This window comes from Tachyglossus aculeatus, chromosome 7 (genome assembly GCF_015852505.1).
Source record: "Tachyglossus aculeatus isolate mTacAcu1 chromosome 7, mTacAcu1.pri, whole genome shotgun sequence".
Taxonomy (NCBI): Eukaryota; Metazoa; Chordata; class Mammalia; order Monotremata; family Tachyglossidae; genus Tachyglossus; species Tachyglossus aculeatus.
This window is the reverse complement of record NC_052072.1, coordinates 18,211,768-18,231,681: the sequence shown is the minus strand read 5'-3', so window position 1 is coordinate 18,231,681 and position 19,914 is coordinate 18,211,768. Positions and strand designations below refer to the sequence as shown.

The window sequence follows — 19,914 nt, the reverse complement described above, 5'->3', positions numbered from 1 at the left end:
AACCGCACCAGAGGACTGTTTGTTCCTCCTTAGGCAGCGGGGAAATATCCTGAGCTCACCTGGACTGGGAGAGGATAGAACGCTGCCAATACATAACAGCCAGCAGATTGCTGATGCCAGGATTTTTCCAAGCCACACCACACTGAGCATCTACGTGGAGAATACTGAACCAGGTGCTGCTCGCAAGAAACGCTCTCCTAAATGATAGCGAGGTGGCACACACTGAGACCAGGGACGACTGCCTTTCTCCCAGTGTGACCCGATCACTACCTTCTCTTCCTCCTCCTCCACCGTCCCGTACTCCCTGCCATCTGACCCGAAGCCCTCAGCCTTCGGTCAGCTGGTCAGCCCACTTGGGTCCAAAGATTCATTCAATCGTATTTATTGAGCGCTTACTGTGTGCAGAGCACTGTACTAAGCGCTTGGGAAGTACAGGTGGCAACATAGAGAGACGGTCCCTACCCAACAACAGGCTCACAGTCTAGAAGGGGGAGACAGACAACAAAACATATTAACAAAATAAAATAAATAGAATAAATATGTACAAATAAAATAGAGTAATAAATACGTACAAACATATATAGTCAGAGGTCGTGGGTTCTAATTCTGGTTCCGCCACTTCATTCATTCAACCATATTTACTGAGCGCTTACTGTGTGCAGAGCGCTGGACTAAGCACTTGGGAAGTAGAAGTCGGCAACATATAGAGACGGTCCCTACCCAACAACGGGCTCACAGTCTAGAAGTCAATCAATCAATCAATCGTATTTATTGAGCGCTTACTGTGTGCAGAGCACTGTACTAAGCGCTTGGGAAGTACAAGTTGGCAACATGTGGGGCCAGTTAAGCCTAGCACTCAGACAAGAGTGGGTGGGCTCCGACGACCTCCCCTTCGTCGTGCTTCTGGCGCTGCGATCCCCACAGAGCAGTCGGGAGAAACAGATGGATCAATGGTATTTACTGAGCGCTTACTGTGTGCAGAGCACAGCGCGAAGCACTTAATGAATATAATATAATGGTATTTGTTAACCGCTTACTATGTGCCAGGCACTGTGCTAAGCGCAGGGGTGGATTCAAGATAATGGGGTTGGACACCATTCAGTCATATTTATTGAGTGCTTACTGTGTGCAGAGCACTGTACTAAGCGCTTGGGAAGTCCAAGTTGGCAACATATAGAGACAGTCCCTACCCAACAGTGGGCTCACAGTCTAGAACTGGACACAGGAACTGGACACACTTCCTGTCCAGTGTATTAATCCCCATTTTACAGGTGAGGGAACTGAGGCACAGGGAAGTTTAAGTGACTTGCCTAAGGTCACACAGCAGACAAGTGGCAGAGTTGGGATTAGAACCCAAGCCTTTGGGCTCCCAGTCCAGGGCTCTATCAACGAGGCACGCTGCTTCTCTACGCACTTAGGAGGGTACACTATAACCGACTCAGAAGACACGCTCCCCACCCACAATGAAGAGGAGGGAGAAAAAGGGGGCGGGTGCCCCTTTAATTTTCTTGTTTGGTTTTAGCTTAGAAAAATGTGGCTGTGCATGAATCAGCCTTAATAGGTGTAAGCTCGTTGTGGGCAGGGAATGTGTCTGTTCATTGTGATATTGTATATTACACAGTAAGCGCTCAATAAATACAATTGAATGAATGGATACTGCTGCTTCAACTGGAAAGCACAGCTGGAGCTATTTGGCCATGCCACGGAGCTGAAGGTAACTGTCTCAAGAAATTGCCTTAAATTACTGGACTGGTGTCTTCTGGGCTCCGGCAGGAAAGGGCACAGACCAGATTCATTCAATCGTATTTATTGAGCGCTTACTGTGTGCAGAGCACTGTATTGACCAGATCAATGCTAGAAAGCTCCACCCAGCCGGGGCAGGCTCCACGGGGGCACCGTGGGCAGCTCGGGACCCAGAAGCGATGGTCCCGGAGACGGCCCAGTGACACAAGTCGCAACCAAACCGCCTTGGACCGCAGGAATTGTTGCAGCAACTGCTTTTCCTGCATCCTCTTTCTCTGCTTCCCTCCGGGGAACAGCGAGCAAGGGCAATTCCCAGACCAAATTGAGGAACCGCTTTTCAGACTTTGCTAAAGGCTTGATGGCTATCATGATTTCAAAACAAGCTGAGAAGACAGCAACATTCATCCAATCATTCAACTGTATTTACTGAGCACTTACTGTGTGCAGAGCACTGTACGAAGCGCTGGAAACTACAGCTCAGCAATTAAGAGAGACAATCCCTGCTCACACAGGGCTTACAGTCTAGAAGGGGGAGGACGGACATAAAACAACTAAACAGGCAACAATATAAATAAGTAAAATTATAGATATGTACATATCAAAACAAGTATACAGGCATCAATATAAATAAATAGAATTATACATATATACATAAATGCATAAGTGCTGTGTGGTAGGGAGAATGAGGGAAGAGCAAAGGGAGTGAGCTGAGGTGATGCGGAAGGGAGGGAGAGCTGAGGAAAAGGGGAGCTTAGTCTGGGAAGGCCTCTTGGAGGAGGTGAGCCTTCAGTAGGGCTTTGAAGGGGGGAAGAGTGATCTTTCGGCAGATTTGAGGAGGGAAAGCATTCCAGGACAGAGGTAGGACGTGGGCCAGGGGTCGACGGTGGGACAGGCGAGATCGAGGCACGGTGAGAAGGTTAGCGCCAGAAGAGTGAAGTGTGCAGGCTGGGCATTTGCCAAGCACTGAATGAAGCACTGGGAACTAGATCTAGCTGAGCACCTGTCTCACAGCGGGGCTGAGCTGCTTGAATCACCTTTATTTCCAGAATCGGAAACTTTCCTCCTTTCTGGAGAAGACTGGGATGCCAAACCAGAAGAAATACCTCTAAAACAAAATAAGCCCAGTTCTTCTAAGACGTGGGGGTGTGTTTGGGGAAACACTTAATCGATCAACTGTGTCTAACGGGCCACATGTACCCAATTCCAGTTCTTCTGACAACATCAAGTTATAGTCAAACAGGCTCACAGCCATCAGAGGAACACTCCCTAATTCACTAACGGCGTTCCTGCCAAAACGCCCAGTGAACACACATGTTTATGACAGAACCGAGCGCACCAACCTCAAATCGTTCCTCTTTAAAGGGGTTAAGAGCGTACAGTTTCCGGTTAAGAACTTTAACTCTGAGCCTTAAATACCCCTATTTAAAAGGGGCAACAACACTTCTGTCCACATAAATGCCAACACCTGGCCGGCCCGTAAGCACTGTATCACTTTTCTACTCCGCTTGGAGTTCCCACGTCCACTTGGGCTAACCATTGCCGCGCGGTTCTTGAACGGCGCTTCAGAAATCTGTTGAATAACCCAACTGGGGAAAACCATTTTGTCAAACGTTCCTTTAAAAGGGCCTTATTGTTTTCAGAACAAAGAGCTGAACTGGCTCAGTGCACAGAAAGTCTACTTAAGAGATTTAGCAGTCTGGTACTTTAGCTTTATTTCAACTAAATTACCCCTTTCTCAGGTGCCCATTTAAAAGCCTTTTTTTGGGGGGGGGGGGGGGGGGGGGTGTCCAGGACTCTACACGCCCCAGGTGCTGAGGACACTTTAGTCCATCTGTAATGAGGAGTCCTGAGAGGGTTCGCTATGTACCTTGAGAGTCACCCCATCCCCACAGTACCCACAAACAGTCCTCCGGCCTGGGCTAAAACCGTTCTCGCACATACCCAATAACCCCTGACCAGTCCAGAACTATCCAAGAGCAGTTCGTTCCAACTACAGGATCCTCAGAGCTCAAAAATCAGATAGCTCCAGGGAATCGATCCATTTGTGCCTCTTGTGAAGGCAATTTCAGTAGTGGTGCAGAGTAAATTCAAAAGGGTGTTGGTTTAAGAGAAATAAACAAAACAAAAAGCTACCCAACTCCCCTAGGGATGCAGAAATTCCTAATCGCTGGGCCTCGTTCTCATCTTTCCTGCCACTGACCTCTCGCTCACACCCTCTCCACCAAGACCTAGAATTCCCTCCCTCTTCAGACCCTACAGCGCTCTCCTTTTTCAGAGATCTCTGGAATAATAATAATAATGATGATGATGGCATTTATTAAGCGCTTACCATGTGCCAAGCACTGTTCTAAGCACTGGGGAGGTTACAAGGTGATCAGGTTGTCCCACAGGGGGGCTCACAGTATTAATCCCGATTTTACAGTTGAGGTAACTGAGGCACAGAGAAGTTAAGTGACTTGCCCAAAGTCACACAGCTGACAATTGGCAGACCCGGGATTTGAACCCATGACCTCTGACTCCAAAGCCCGGGCTCTTTCCACTGAGCCACGCTGCTTCTCTTGGAAATCACATCTCCTCCGGGAGGCGGCATTCCAAGATTAATTAATTGTCCCCTCTACTGCCTGGTCAAAACTTTAGTGCACTCTACGGACTTAAGCAGCGTGAGAAACAGTGTTGCCTAGGGGTGAGAACCCGGGCCTGGGACTCAAAGTATATGGGTTTTAATCCTGGCTCTGCTACCTACCTGCTGGGTGACCTTGGGCAAGTCGCTTAACTTCTCTGTGCCTCAGTTCCCTTATCTGTAAAATGGAGATTCATCACCTGTTCTCCCTCCTAGACTGTAAACCCCATGCGGAACAGCAATTGTATCTGATCTATATATATGGAATTGACCCCAGCACTTAGTACAGTATGACGCAGAGTAAGTGCTTAACAAATATGCACTTATTCTTTTATTATTATTATTAAGTACTCACATCCACCTGTGAAACTTTTGGACATACCTTACATATCCAAAATACAGTGTAAAATATATATATATATACCATATTTAGAGAGAAGCAGTGTGGCTTAGTGGAAAGAGCACAGGCTTGGGAGTCAGAGGATGCGGGTTCTAAATTCAGCTCCGTCACTTGTCTGCTGTGTGACCTTGGGCAAGCCACTTCTCTGTGCCTCAGTTACTTCATCTGTAAAATGGTGATGAAGACTGTGAGCCCCATGTGGGACAACCTGTTTACTTGTACCTACCCCAGCACTTAGAACAGTGCTTGGCACATAATAAGCATTTAATATCATAATTATTACTATTATCCAATTATCCAATTACTTAAGCCCTAACTCATGTACAATCCCCTATTCCTTCTTCCTCCTATGTGTAATAATTATTTTGGTGCCTGTTACTCTCCCTAAACTGTAAGCTCCCTGAAGGCAGGGGCCTTGTCCACTAGTTTTATTGTAATAATAATAATAATGATGATGGCATTTGTTAAGCGCTTACTATGTGCCGAGCACTGTTCTAAGCGCTGGGGTAGATACGAGGTCATTAGGTTGTCCCACGTGGGGCTCACAGTCTTCATCCCCATTTGACAGATGAGGTAACTGAGGCAGAGAAGTCAAGTGACTTGCCCAGAGTCACACAGCTGGTCAGTGGCGGAGCCAGGATTAGAACCCACGACCTCTGACGCCCAAGCTTGTGCTCTTTCCACTATGCCATGCTGCTTCTCAATACAATCCTCTCCCAAGCACTTAAGAGTGTTCTGCACAAGGCTGCCCCTCGATTGCTACCGGTTGATAGCATACGACATCTCACCAATACTCCATGCGTGGGGAAGAAGCTCGGCTCAGTGGAAAGAGCCCGGGCTTTGGAGTCAGAGGTCATCGGTTCAAATCCCGGCTCCGCCACTTGTCAGCTGTGTGACTTTGGGCAAGTCACTTAACTTCTCTGTGCCTCAGTTCCCTCATCTGTAAAATGGGGGTTAATAATAATGAGGGCATTTGTTAAGCGCTTACTATGTGCAAAGCACTGTTCTAAGCGCTGGGGGGTGGAATACAAGGTGATCAGGTTGTCCCGCGTGGGGTTCACAGTTATCATCCCCATTTTACAGATGAGGTAACTGAGGCACAGAGAAGTGAAGTGACTCACCCAAGGTCACACAGCAGACATGTGGCGGAGCGGGATTCAAACCCATGACCTCTGACTCCAAAGCCCGGGCTCTTTCCACTGAGCCATGCTGGGATTAAGACTGTGAGCCCACCGTGGGACAACCTGATCACCTCGTAAACTCCCCAGCGCTTAGAACAGTGCTTTGCACATAGTAAGCGCTTAATAAATGCCATTATTATTATTATTATTACCGTCAGCCCGTCTCCCTTCCTGACTAGAGGGCTCTTACGTGGCTGCACTTGATCCCAAGGCTGTTCTCTTCCCTCTTCCCACCCTCCCTCCCTCTTTCCCTCCCTCTTGGATGTCTCTCACACTCACTTACTCACTGGTTCCCCACCCCCAGCCTCCTATCCAAACGTGCCCTCAGAATCACCAGCCAGGGTTAGCAGCTTTCAACACGGGGCAGGGATTTGCCCAGCTGAAGAACTAGATCCATTCCCCGGTTCTCAATGTGCTCGACATGCTCTTTTCTCCTCACAAAGTGCAAAGGGGCTAAAATAAGAATAGCGCGACTGCCCTGGATTACCACCCTTCCCCAGTAAAATGCAGCTTCTAAAACACTCATCCATGTGTTTTTACATCTACCGGTATTTGTAACTAAGTTCTTCACACCGTCTCTGAGAGATAAGAAGGAACAGCGCCATTTTGCAGACAGATAAATTATTACTAAATGATGGTATTTGCTAAGCGCTATGTACCAGGCGCTGTTCTTCACACCGTCTCTGAGATAACCTGTCTACATGTTTTATTTTGTTGTCTATCTCCCCCTTCTAGACTGTGAGCCCGTTGTTGGGTAGGGACCGTCTCTATATGTTGCCGACTTGTAAGCGCCCAAGTGCTTAGTACAGTGTTCTGCACACAGTAAGTGCTCAATAAATATGAATGAATGAATGAATGAATAAGAAATTTATTTTAATGTCTGTCTCCCCACTAGACTGTAAACTCCTTGTAGGTGGGGATGAGGTCATTCTTCTGCATTGTACTCTCCCAAGCACTTAAAACAGTGCTCACGGCACTTATCTTCTAGACTCTGAGCCCGATGTCTCTCTTTGTTACTGAATTGTACTTTCCAAGTGCTTAGTACAGTGCTCTGCACACAGTAAGCGCTCAATACAATTGAATGTCTGTTTATTGTTGTACTGTACTCTCCCAAGTGCTTAGTACAGCGCTCTGCCCTCAGTAACCGCTTAATAAGTACGACTGACTGACCACAAAGTAAGCACTAAATACCTTCGATGACGGTATTAGTATGGTATTTGCTAAGGGTTTATTCTGTGTCAAGTATAGTTCTAACACATCTAGACAAGCTTTGGAGGGAGGGAGCGTGAGGGTGAACTCCAGTTGAAAATGGCAGAGCCCCCAAACTCTTGGAAAGCTCCCAAATTACACCAGCACGCCTCAGCTCTTCCGATGGGACCCACTGGGCGAGATGATCTCAAAATTCCTCCGACCTACAGTCAACATTGCTTTGGAACACAAGATTCCCTCGGGTTAAGTCCATGAAAAACTGAGTCATCAAATTTGTGTGCAAGATCAGTATGAAAAAGAGTGACTAAATGAAATACCATTTAGACTCACTCAATCAACGAATCGTATTTACTGAGTGCTTACTGTGTGAAAAGCACTGTACTAAGGGCTTGGAAGAGTGCCACAACAGACAGACACAACCCCTGCCCACATAGTGTTTATTACAGTCTAAAGGGAGAGACAGACATTAATAAAAATAAATAAATCTCAGATATATACATAAGTGCTGTGAGGCACATTACTGTGAGGAAATATTACTGCCTGTCACCATCCATTTTTAAAGCCCCCCACCACAAATGTGCACAATCTATACCTCAGGTAAATTAAACTTTAACACAAGAAAAGTCACTTTCCAACAGAGAAGACTTAGCAAAGCAACAAATTCATGCAAATGTCTATTTACAGTGGTGATGTATGGATGGGGGAACAGAATTCCAAGTTCCTCAAGCACTATAAACTTGCTCCCTGATTACCAATGGGGTCCTCTGACAGACAAGTAACTGTGCCAATTAGAAGATTACTGCTCTGAAGACTAATTATTACCAATGACCCCATAGTCCTGATGATGATGATGATGATGATGAGAAACAGCGTGGCTCAGTGGAAAGAGCCCGGGCTTTGGAGTCAGAGATCATGGGTTCAAATCCTGGCTCCACCACTTCTCAGCTGTGTGACCTTGGGAAAGTCACTTCACTTCTCTGGGCCTCAGTTACCTCATCTATAAAATGGGGATGAAGACTATGAGCCCCCCCCGTGGGACAACCTGATCACCCTGTTAACCTCCCTAGCGCTTAGAACAGTGCTTTGCACAAAGTAAGCGCTTAATAAATGCTATCATTATTATTATTATTATGTCTACCAACTCTATTGTAATAATAATGATGGCATTTATTAACCGCTTACATTGTGCAAAGCACTATGCTCTGCACAAAGTAAGCACATAATAATAATAATGATGATGATGATGATGATAGAACAGTACCTATTATTATTATGATTACTGTGGTATTTCTTCAGGACTTATTATGTGCCAGGCACTGCTCTAAGCGCTGGGGAGGAGCCAATCAAATTGGGTTAGACATAGTCACTGTCCCACATGGAGCTCATAATCTTAATCTCCACTTTACAGAAGAGGTAACTGAGGCACAGTGAAGTGACTTGCCCAAGGTCACACAGGAGACATGCGGTAGAGCCGGAATTAGAACACAGATCCTTCTGATTCCCAGGCCCATGCGCTATCCACTGGACCACACTGCTTCTACAGAAACCTGTGGACTGTAAGCTCTTTGCGGGCAGGGAACGTCCATCAACTCTGCTTTATTGTACTCTTGTACACTTACTACACTGCTCTGCACATAGCAAATGCTCAAATACCACTGATTGATGGATTCCCCTGCTACTCTTCAGCTCTGACAATATAGTGGGTGAGAAGAGGGTAAAAACTCTTTGAAAGCACCTAAGACACGACGGCCTGAAAAGCTCTGAACTGGGTCATGTCTTCCAAAGCAGAACACTAGGCTCTTTCATATGAAATAAATTTCACTCTTGGGTTCCAAATGATTAATGAGACATAGGTAGTATGTCTGGGTAATAAGCGAACTCATCTAGCAATCCTTCCCTGCGCCTGGCTCTTAGGAGGCTCGTAGTCTAAAAATATATCAAACCAATAAGTCGATAAATACGACTGATTGAATCCATTCCAAAAGGATTTTTTAATCCCCCAAATTTCTAATGCACACTAATGGGCCTGCAATCTCGGGAAAACATCCCTCATCAATCAATCAAAGGTATTTGAGCGCTTATTGTGTGCAAAGCACTGTGCAACAGAGTTGGTAGACATAATCTCTCCCCACAATGAGCTTACAGTCCAGAAGGGGAGGCAGACACTGCATTACAACCAGGAGAAATGGAAGAGTGAAGGATCTGTACATAGTGCTATTGGAGTGCTGTGAAGATAAAACCAACATGTTTTGGTGACAGATGGAAAATATGGGATAAATGAGAAAGGTGAGTAGAGGATAAGGCCTCGGTTAAAGGCTTGATAGACAGGAAGCATCATGGTGTTGTTTACAGTGACAGGAAAATCAGGGGGCGGAAGCTCAGGAAGCTGACCGAGGAAGCTGACCGAGTGACCGAGGCGACTGAGCCACCGGCCGGAGTCCAGCGGAATCGCCTGCTTACAATCTCGTCTTCCGAACCAGTGCGCAGGGATGCTTCCGCTGCATTGTCAGGGTCTCCCTACATCCGGGGGCTTCCTCGGGCCAGGGTCTCCCATCCCCACGGAGGGACCACCTAGCGGGCCGGCCACTGGACAAGTGGCATCCGGCCTAAACCCTGCGCTCCCGGTTTGGCATCCTGGGCTTCTCCAGAAAGGAGCACCATCAGACCACTCATGCCAAAGAGTGCTTTTGCGGGGAATCCAGGCACTAGGGCCACCTCAACCATCTCAGAGCCTCTCCCTTCTCTCCTACATCCCAGCCCACACACTCCGCTCTTCTGGTGCTAACCTTCTCACCGTGCCTCAATCTCACCTGTCCCGCCTTCGACCCCGGTCCACGTCCTACCTCTGGCCCGGAATGCCCTCCCTCCTAAAATCCGCCAAAAGATCACTCTTCCCTATTTCAAAGCCCTACTGAAGGCTCACCTCCTCCAAAAGGCCTTCCCAGACTAAGCCCCCCCTTTTCCTCAGCTCCCCCTCCCATCCGCATCACCTCACTCTCTTTGCTCTCCCCCCACCCCACAGCACTTATGTACTTATGTATATATGAATAATTCTATTTATATTGATGCCTGTATACTTATTTTGATGTGTATCTATAATTTTATTTATTTATACTGATGCCTGTTTACTTGTTTTGATATCTGTCTTCCCCCTTCTACACTGTAAGCCCTATGTGGGCAGGGACTGTCTCTCTTTATTACTGAATTGTACTTTCCAAGCGCTCCATAGAGTGCTCTGCACACGGTAAGTGCTCAATAAATACGATCGATTGAATGAATGAATGAAAAGGGGGAGGACAGGGTTCGGGTGGAAAGATGAAAAGTTCTGAGCTCTACAGTGTGTGCCATCTTCCTTTTCCACCAGCCACTGGCAGGATGAAGGCCCACCCCTCTGGAGCCACATGGTCCCAAGCTTCTCCCAGTCCCCTCTGCCCACCTCTGTTCTGGGGTCTTTGGGGTGACACCTCTCTCCCCGACCCACCATCGCCCGGATGAAGACCGGTTCCATGAAGTGGGATGAGCAAGTAACCTGCCTTCCCGACATTTAGAGTGTGTGACTTTTATCTGAGGTTAGTTCTACCCAGAACGGTGAGGATCCCAGGGCAGCTCCTTCCAAAGATGACAAAATTACAGTTGCCCTTGGTTCTCCTGTAACGCTACAGTAACGTTCTGGAAAAAAACCCTGGATGAAGACGACTTAGACCTGCCTCATTTGATGCCACGGGCATGATGATTACTTCCAACACCGTGCACCATCCAGACAGGTGTATGTTGTCAGAAAAACGGCCCCAAATTCCCTAACAGCGGTCTATTCAAAACACATCAGGAAAACGCTACATCATGGGAGTATGCCCTTCTTTTGTATCTGTCATCGGGTCCTTTATCCCATTTTTTTTTCCATTTCCCCATTTTTCTCCCTTTTTACACTTATGGGCTGAATCTCTCAATAATAATAACAATAACTGTGCTATTTGTTAGGCACTCACTACGTGCCAGGCACTGCACTAAGCTCTGGGTCGGATACAAGCAAATCGGATTGGACACGGTCCCTATCCCACATGGGGCTCACAGTCTCCGTCCCCATTTTACATAGGAGGTAACAGGCCCAGAGAAGTGACTTGCCCAAGGTCATACGGCAGACAAGTGGTGGAACTTGGATTAGAACCCACGACCTTCTTACTCGCAGGCCCATGCTCTATCCTCTACCCCACGCTGCTTCTCTCTTATCCCTCCCACTCCCACTGCATGCTTGTAATTTCTCTGTCTCGCTGTCTCCCTCATTAGACTCCAGGTGAGGTACCCCAAAAATGAGGGACCCCGCCGGTCGCTCCCAATTGCCAAGCATTCCGCACCCCATAAACATTCAATAAAAACTAACACATGAATGCATTTTAGACTATGAGCCTCCTAAGGGGGGGGGGACAGCCGTGCCTGGAAGAACCTTTGCCCCACAGCTCAATACAGTGTAAGCACGTTGTGGGCAGGGAACGTCTCTGTTTACTATAGTACTCTCCCAAGCGCTTAGCACAGTGCTTTGCAAACAGTAAGCGCTCAAGAAATACGGTTGACTGCATGAAGACAGTGCAAGCGCAAAGCAAGCACCGAACGTGGCGTTGTACTGAAGACGCCACTAGGAAGACAGGATAATGAAATCCACAAATGATCGGCTAATTCACTTAGGCAATAGTTCCAACTTCCTTCTCCAGACGGTTTAGCAAGTACTAGGGCAAGTTGATAAGCTTCGTGGCCTTTCTTTTTCCCTTCCCGCCCTATAACCAAGAGTCCAAAGGTCAGGATAAGCAAAGATTCTGGATAATCCATAAACTGTCTAAATGATGCTGTAAAACCAAGAGCAGACTTTGCAATCTGAAAATCAATCAGTGGTATTGCTTGAGTACTTACTGTGTGCCGAGCATTGGACTGGACCCTTGGGAGAGAACAGTACAGTGGAGTTGGGAGACATATTCCCTGCCCACAAGGAGCTCACAGTCTAGAGCAGGGAACAGACATGAGAATAAATTACCAATTGGGGATGGAAGAAGGTAGACTATAGGCTCAGTACAGTGCTCTGCACACAGTAAGCGCTCAATAAATACGACTGATTGATTGTGGACAGGGATCATGCCTACCAACTCTACTGTACTTTCCCAAGCACTCTGTACAGTGCTCTTTACACAGTAAGTGCTCAATACATATCATTAATTGACAATGCGGTCAGGGGGTGAATGTCAAGTTCTTAAAGAATACAAATCCAAGCGTACAGGCGACATAGAAGGGAAGGTGAATGGGAGAAATGAAAGGTTGGTCGGGGAGGGTCTCTTGGAGATGTGATTTTAGAAGGGTTTCGAAGGTGGAGAGTGTGATGGCCTGTCGGATATAATAATAATAATGATGGCATTTATTAAGCACTATGTGCAACGCACTGTTCTAAGCGCTGGGGGGATACAAGGTGATCAGGTTGCCCCACGGGGGGCTCACAGTCAATCCCCATTTTACAGATGAGGTAAATGAGGCACAGAGGAGTTAATTGACTTGCCCAAAGTCACACAGCTGACAGTTGGCAGAGCCAGGATTTGAACCCGTGACTCCAAAGCCCAGGCTCCTTTCCACTGAGCCACAATGCTTCTCATGAGGATATGAGGCGGGGAGGGAGTTCCAGCCCAGAGGAAGATGGGGTCAAGGGGTCGGTGGCTAAGACGAGCGAGGTTGAGGTAGAGTGTGTAGGTGGGTTCCTTCAAAGCCAATCTAACAAACCAGGCACTTAGTGAGCTGGCAGAGCAGGCTTCGGATAACACATCGTTGCCGACTTGTACTTCCCAAGCGCTTAGTACAGTGCTCTGCACACAGTAAGCGCTCAATAAATACGATTGAATGAATGAATTTCCTCTGTTCTGCGGCTCTTCTCTTCCCCTGGGCAATGTGGCCCTGTCTTTTTCTGCTCCTTACAGAACTTTCAAATGCGAATACAAGACGAAGAATGCAGGGTTCTGACAGGTTTCTAAAAACCGTTAAGAGAAGGGTGCTTTTCCTATTTAACAACAATTCCTTAAACAGTCTTTTCGAAGGCAAGGCTGCGATTCTTTTTAACGGTGTTTTAGATTTAACGTTGCTCTACAGTGTCAGGTGCGTAAACACTAAAATATTACAGAATCTTCAGCTCCTTATGGTATTCACAAATGAGTGAGAAGAAAAGATGCTCCGTTTCCTAAGCTTATCGTAGAACCCAGCCCACACACTTCGTTCCTCTAAAGCCAGCCGACTCTCGGTATCTTGATCTCGTCTATCTTACCATTACAGACCAATGCTCTCTCCACCTCAAAACCCTCTGGGGGGGGGGGGGGGGGGGGGGGGGGGGGGGGGGGGGGAAGAAATCACATCTCCTCCAAGAGGCCTGCCCTGATTAAGCCAGCATTTCCCCCTAACCACCCTCTTCTCTTCATCACATGTGCAATTAGATCTGCATCAGTTACATCCTTTATATTCACCCGGCTCTCAGCCCCACAATGCTCATGAATATATATACATCCCTATTTTCTGCCATTTCCCCTATCTGTGATTTATTTTAATGTCTGCCTCCTCTTCTAAGCTCTCTGTGGGCAGGGAATCATGTCTACCAACTCTACTGTATTGCACTTTCCCAAGTGTTTTGTACAATGCTCTGCCCACAGTAAGCACTCAAATACCCCTGACTGATTGACTCTAGCACAGCTTCACTGAAAATAACCTGGGGTTCAGTTTCACCTAAAATGGAATTTAACTCTCTCCACGTATTTTAATTTGGCTTTTAATAGTCGTATGATTAAGGTCTTGTATTATTCCAACCCCTCTGGTTGTGAGTAGAACATTCGCCCTCTTACCCAAAAGCACTACTTCGGCTGATAAGCTAATTAAGTGGTTCCCCCCACCTCAAGCAGTCTCGTCTGTGCTCCTTTTTGATTTCCTCCTATTAATAAATACGATAATGAAGAGAAGAGAGACTGTGAGGCCCAGTAATAACTCACCTTCAGTAGCGCTAGCAGTACTAGCACTTGCTGAGTGGCCGGGGTTGGGGCGATGCATTGCACTGAGCGCCTGAAAAGGACCAAAGTAGCCACATTCTCTGACCACAAACAACTTCCACTCTGAGAGAAACAGAACACGAAGTCCTGAAAGAGGGCTACAGAAAAGTACCTGGGGCCCGAGATGGTGGATGGAGTCACACAACTTGAAGAGTACAGAAAAATATCTAATGCGGCGGATGGCTTTATACAACTTGAAAAGGGGTACGGAAAAGTACCTAAATGCTAAAGGGAAAAGTAAAATAAAGGAAAAGGCAGAAGTACCTAATGCTAAAGGGAACAGCATGGCGTAGTGGCTACAGCATGGGCCTGAGGTCATGGGTTCTAATCCTGGCTCCGCTGCTGTCTGCTGTGTGACTTCGGGCAAGTCGCTTCACCTCTGTGGGCCTCAGATGGGGATCGAGACTATGAGTCCGGGACTGTACCCAAACAGATTTGCTAGTATCCACCCCCAGTCCTCAGTACAGTGCCTGGCATACAGTAAGCGCTTAACAAATACCATAATAATAATAATAATAATATAGTCCCCCTCTCCATTGCCCCCCATCTTACCTCCTTCCCTTCCCCACAGCACCTGTATATATGTATATATGTTTGTACATATTTGTTACTCTATTTATTTATTTATTTTACTTGTACATATCTATTCTATTTATTTTATTTTGTTAGTATGTTTGGTTTTGTTCTCTGTCTCCCCCTTTTAGACTGTGAGCCCACTATTGGGTAGGGACTGTCTCTATATGTTGCCAACTTGTACTTCCCAAGCGCTTAGTACAGTGCTCTGCACACAGTAAGCGCTCAATAAATATGATTGATGATGATGATGATGGATGGACTTACACAACTTGGAGAGCTGGAGAAGATAACCCGGTGCTAAAGATGGCGGATGGCTTTATACAATTTGAAGTGGGGTAGAGAAAAGTATCTAGTGCTAGAGATGGCGGATGGCTTTGTGCAAGTTAGAGTGCTGGGGATTCAGTTGGGGGAAAGCTTCTGGAGGAGGTGGGATTTCAGGAGGACTTTGAATTACAATATTTACTCCAACTTGAACTTGAAAAGGAGCCCAACGCCTAGACCGCGGATTAAAACGTGCCGATATTGAAAGCATCATAACATACGCTTGGCTACTGAGTACACATTGCCCGACTATCTCCTTGACTCCTTCGGCTCCACGGAAAGGAAGCACAATTTTTTCAGGCTAATTTGAATCCCCACTTCCTCTCGCATCTCTCTGGACGGCAACTCCAGGCAACCCACCTGTCACCTGATTCGTGGCTTCTTTTCAGAAGTCCCGGGTCAGGTTTCTTTTCCCGCTTTCGTCTGATGCGTTGGGCTCCATCTGGGCCACCGAAGCACAGCCCAGGATGCCACGCCCGTAGAGCAACCGGGGCTGGAAACGAGCCGGGGCGGGCTATAACGCCACACAGGTTAAAATAAGGTCCCAGAACAACTGTCCCAATATGAAAACCGTTTCACCAGGGTAGGGGTGCAGGGAGGACAGCCATGTGGCCCGGAACAGGGAGGGACAGGGGTCACCAGGCCCACCCGACACCCCCAGTTAGCTCTGGGTCCCCAGCAGTCCGAGTCAAAAGCCAGAAGGTGGTGGCTCCCCTCCTTGCCCTCCGCTGACAGTTGGTAGCCCAGTCGGTAGCCCGGGAATCTCCAGGGAGATCTGGGCCTCGCCCCAGACAACGGGCTAATGTCACAACCGCCTTCCTGCCTCGCTTCCCAGGCGATCGGTGGTTTCTAACCATCACCACTGGCAACTGTGTTCCACCTAGAACTTTATTTTTTTTAACTTTTACCCCTGAATGTAACATACTGAATTTCTACTACATCGTCCTTCACGGTTCCCATTTTCACCCGGCCATTTTGCATTTCAAAAGAAACACTCACCCAGGCAATTTTACAGATTCCCAAATTCTGCCTGTGCGTTGAACTTACCTACTGGGGAAGCAGAGATTTTCCAAGGTTATTAACTACAAGTCATCGCAGAACTACCGCCCATCATTTTTCCTACAATTCTCATCCTACTGGCTTTTTCCTTGGCACTGCGAGAGGAAAGGGGAGTTCGAGCCAGAAGCTCTGAACTAGAGTTCTATCATTACACAAAATACTCAATACTAGGAATTTACCAACCCACATAATTATTTTACCAATCTGGTCTTTCCCCAACTCCCCTGGCTATGTTACACAAATCAGTAAAAATACAGCATGTGCAGAGCACTGTAGTAAGCGCTTGGGAGGGTACAATACCACAGAATTAGCATAACGACCTTACAGTCCCTTTTCATTCATTCATTCAATCAATCGTATTTATTGAGCGCTAACTGTGTGCAGAGCACTGTACTAAGTGCTTGGGAAGTACAAGTTGGCAACATATTCCCTCCCACCTAAACTCCCTCCCTCCCATAGTCCCTCCCACCTAAACTCTTCTCCACTTTCCACACAACGATCTCACCTATCCCACCACTGACTCCACCTTGTCTAAATCAGCGCTTAGAACAGTCCTTGGCACATAGTAAGCACTTAACAAATACCATCATACCTCAGGCCTGGAATATCTGACAGTCCACCACTCTCCAAAGAGAAATTTACTGACCGACACACATTAGATCCTCAATAAAGGCTAGTGATTGGCTAGTATAATTAGTAACTCAATATATCCATTTTATACTGAGTTTTACAATACATATATACACACACATTTATATATCTAAATATATAATACGTATATAAAATCCCAGAGCCTACAGTTCCATCCATTTGGAGAGGCACTGTAGTCTAGTTTAATTAGCACAGGACTGGGAATCAGGAGTCCCAGGATCCCAGTTCTGCCACTTGCCTGCCGTGTGAATTTGGGCAAGTCATTTCATTTCTCTGTGCCTCAGTTTCCTCATCTGTAAAATGAGCATTCAGTACCTGGTCTCTCTCGCCAATTTAGACGACAAGCCCCTTGTGGGCCAGGGACTGTGTCCGATTCCACTGTGCGGTACTGACTCCAACACTGAATCTGTTGCTTGCCAAGTAGTAAGCTCTTGGCAAATTCCATCTTCCCACTGTCATTCTTCCCAAAGGCTCCGAAACTTCTCATGCCTCGGCTCGACCGCTGTCTCAGAGTCCCCTGACCTTTCCCTCTGACACATCTCCCCCTACAAAGCCCTTTCCCAATTTCTACCCCTTCCCTTCATCGACCCAATCCCCCCACTTCCCTACCCATAACATCAAAAACGGGAGAACCCCGGCCACTGCCCTCTCCGGCCCTTCCAAGCGAGCCGCGGCCACCTTGGCCTTCCAGCCCTTGTCCTCAGGGATTTTGGATTTCCTTCCTCACCTTCCATCTCTCCGGGCACAATTCTTCCCCTGCAGTGGCCTGGCCCGGCTGGGCCACAGCTCGTTTTATGTCCCTTTGGCTGGCATTGGGCCGTCCTCAACCGCACCAGCTCTCCTTGTCCCCAGTGCCAAGCGCAGTGCCCCAGCCCCTCTCCCCTCCACCCCACCAGAGGACCCCTATTTGGGGGTCTCTCTACCCACCCACCCCCAATAGGGCTCCATGCCCTCTCCAACGCCCAGGGCACCCCTACTCCCAAAGCCAGTCCCCCCGACCCCCGTGTACTCCTACTTGTGAGCCCTCCCATCCCTCGGTGGGGTTTCATGTCCTCTTCCTGAGGTACCCCTATAGGCCAGACCCCCAGAGTAGCCCCCATTCCCGACCCTGAGGGTCTCTCCCACCTCCTCCATCTCCTCCTTCCCACCCTTGGTGGGACCCCACCCCCTAAAGGACCACCCCCCTGCCACAGCCCAGAGTACCCCACTTCCCAGCCGCAGGGCCTCTCCCACCCCCAGCAGGACCCCCAGTTTGCCCCCGCCTTCCCAAACCTGAAGGTCCCTCCAGCCTCCCCCGCTCCTGGCCCCGACCCCCCGAGGACCCCGATTCCCAATCCCTGAGCCCCTCCCACCCCAGCAGGGATCCCCAGCATAGCCCCCTTTCCCAACCCGGAGGGTCCCTCCAGCCACCCTCCACCTCTAGGACCCTCACTCCAGACTACCCCCACCCCCAGCGGGGACCCCCAGCTTGGCCCCTTTCCCAGCCCTGAGGATCCCTCCAGCCTCCCCTCGACAGAACCCTCCCCAGGTACCCCAATTCCCGACTCCTGGGCCCCTCCCACCCCCAGCAGGGACTCCCTGTTTGGGCCCCCTTCCCAACCCTGAGGATACTTCCAGTCTCCCCCCCGCCCCGGTACCCCAATTCCCGACCCCTGGGCCCCTCCCACCCCCAGCAGGGACCCCCAGCGTGGCCTCCTTCCCAACCTCGAGGGTCCCTCCAGCCTCCCCCCCCGAGGACCCCCAATCCGGGCTACCCCAATTCCCGACCCATGGGTCCCTCCCACCCCCAGAGGGGACCCCCAACCTTGGCTCCCTCTTCCCAACCTCGAGGGTCCCTCCAGCCTCCCCCCCGAGGACCCCCAATCCGGGCTACCCCAATTCCCGACCCATGGGTCCCTCCCACCCCCAGAGGGGACCCCCAACCTTGGCTCCCTCTTCCCAACCTCGAGGGTCCCTCCAGCCTCTCCCCCGAGGACCCCCAATCCGGGATACCCCAATTCCCGACCCCAGGGCCCCTCCCACCCCCAGCGGGGACCCCCACCTTGGCTCCACCTTCCCAACCCCGAGGGTCCCTCCAGCCTCTCCCCCGAGGACCCCCACTCGGGGCTACCCCAATTCCCGACCCCGGGGCCCCTCCCACCCCAACAGGGACCCCCAGTTTGGCCCTCCCTCCCCACCCCTGAGGCTCCCTCCAGCCTCCCCCCCCAGGCCCCCCCCAATGCCCGACCCCTGGGCCCCTCCCACCCCAGAACCCCAGCAGGGAAACCCCACCTTGACTCCCTCTTCCCAGCCCCGAGACCCCCCACTCGGGGCTACCCCAATTCCCGACCCCGGGGCCCCTCCCACCCCGACAGGGCCCCCCAGTGTGGCCCTCCCTCCCCACCCTTGAGGCTCCCTCCAGCCTCCCCCCCAGGCCCCCCCAATTCCCGACCCCTGGGGCCCCTCCCACCCCAGCGGGGAAACCCCACCTTGACTCCCTCTTCCCAGCCCCGAGGCCCCCCCCACTCCGGGGTCCCCCAATTCCCGACCCCGGGGCCCCTCCCACCCCGACGGGGCCCCCCAGTTGGGCCCTCCCTTCCAAGGGTCCCCCTCCCCAGCCCTCCAGGCCGCCCCCCACCGTGTCCCCCGGGGGTCGGGGGCTCCGTCGTGGCCGCCCTCACCTCCTCCTCGCTGTCGGTGCGGAAGCAGAGGCAGGCGGCCCGCTTCTTGTAGCCGTCGCCGTCGTAGGTCCGGGTCTGGTTCGACTTGAGCTTCATCATCCTCGGCCGGGGACGGGGTCGGGGGTCGGGGGTCGGTCGGGGGTCAGTCGGGGGTCGGGGGTCAGGCCGCTCCTTTTAGGGAGGGGGGGGGCCGCTACACCGCCGCCGCCTCCTCCTTCTCCTCTTCCTCCTCCTCGTCCTCATTCCCCCCGGCCGGGCACCGCCGACAGCGGCGACAGCCACGACGGGGACGGACCGCCCGGGGCCCCCGGCCGCCGACACCGGGCCCCGGACGCCATCTTCACACCCGACCCGCCCCGACCCGACGCCACACAACCGACCCCGGGAATCCGCCCTCCTTCTCTCCCTCCCTCCCCGCGGGCCCGGACGGCCGGGC

At 49.9% G+C, this 19,914-nt stretch overlaps 1 protein-coding gene across 1 annotated transcript in view; it reads right to left on the bottom strand.

Annotated features, from left to right (window-relative positions):
* NUDT3 (nudix hydrolase 3) overlaps positions 1-19,611 on the bottom strand; it is a 105,396-nt gene extending 85,785 nt beyond the window's left edge. The window contains exon 1 of the mRNA XM_038749590.1: positions 19,479-19,611. Within this exon, the coding sequence (XP_038605518.1) occupies positions 19,479-19,577 (99 nt within the window). The 5' untranslated portion in view covers positions 19,578-19,611. The remainder of the gene's footprint in view (positions 1-19,478) is intronic.
* Positions 19,612-19,914: the final 303 nt, after the last annotated feature.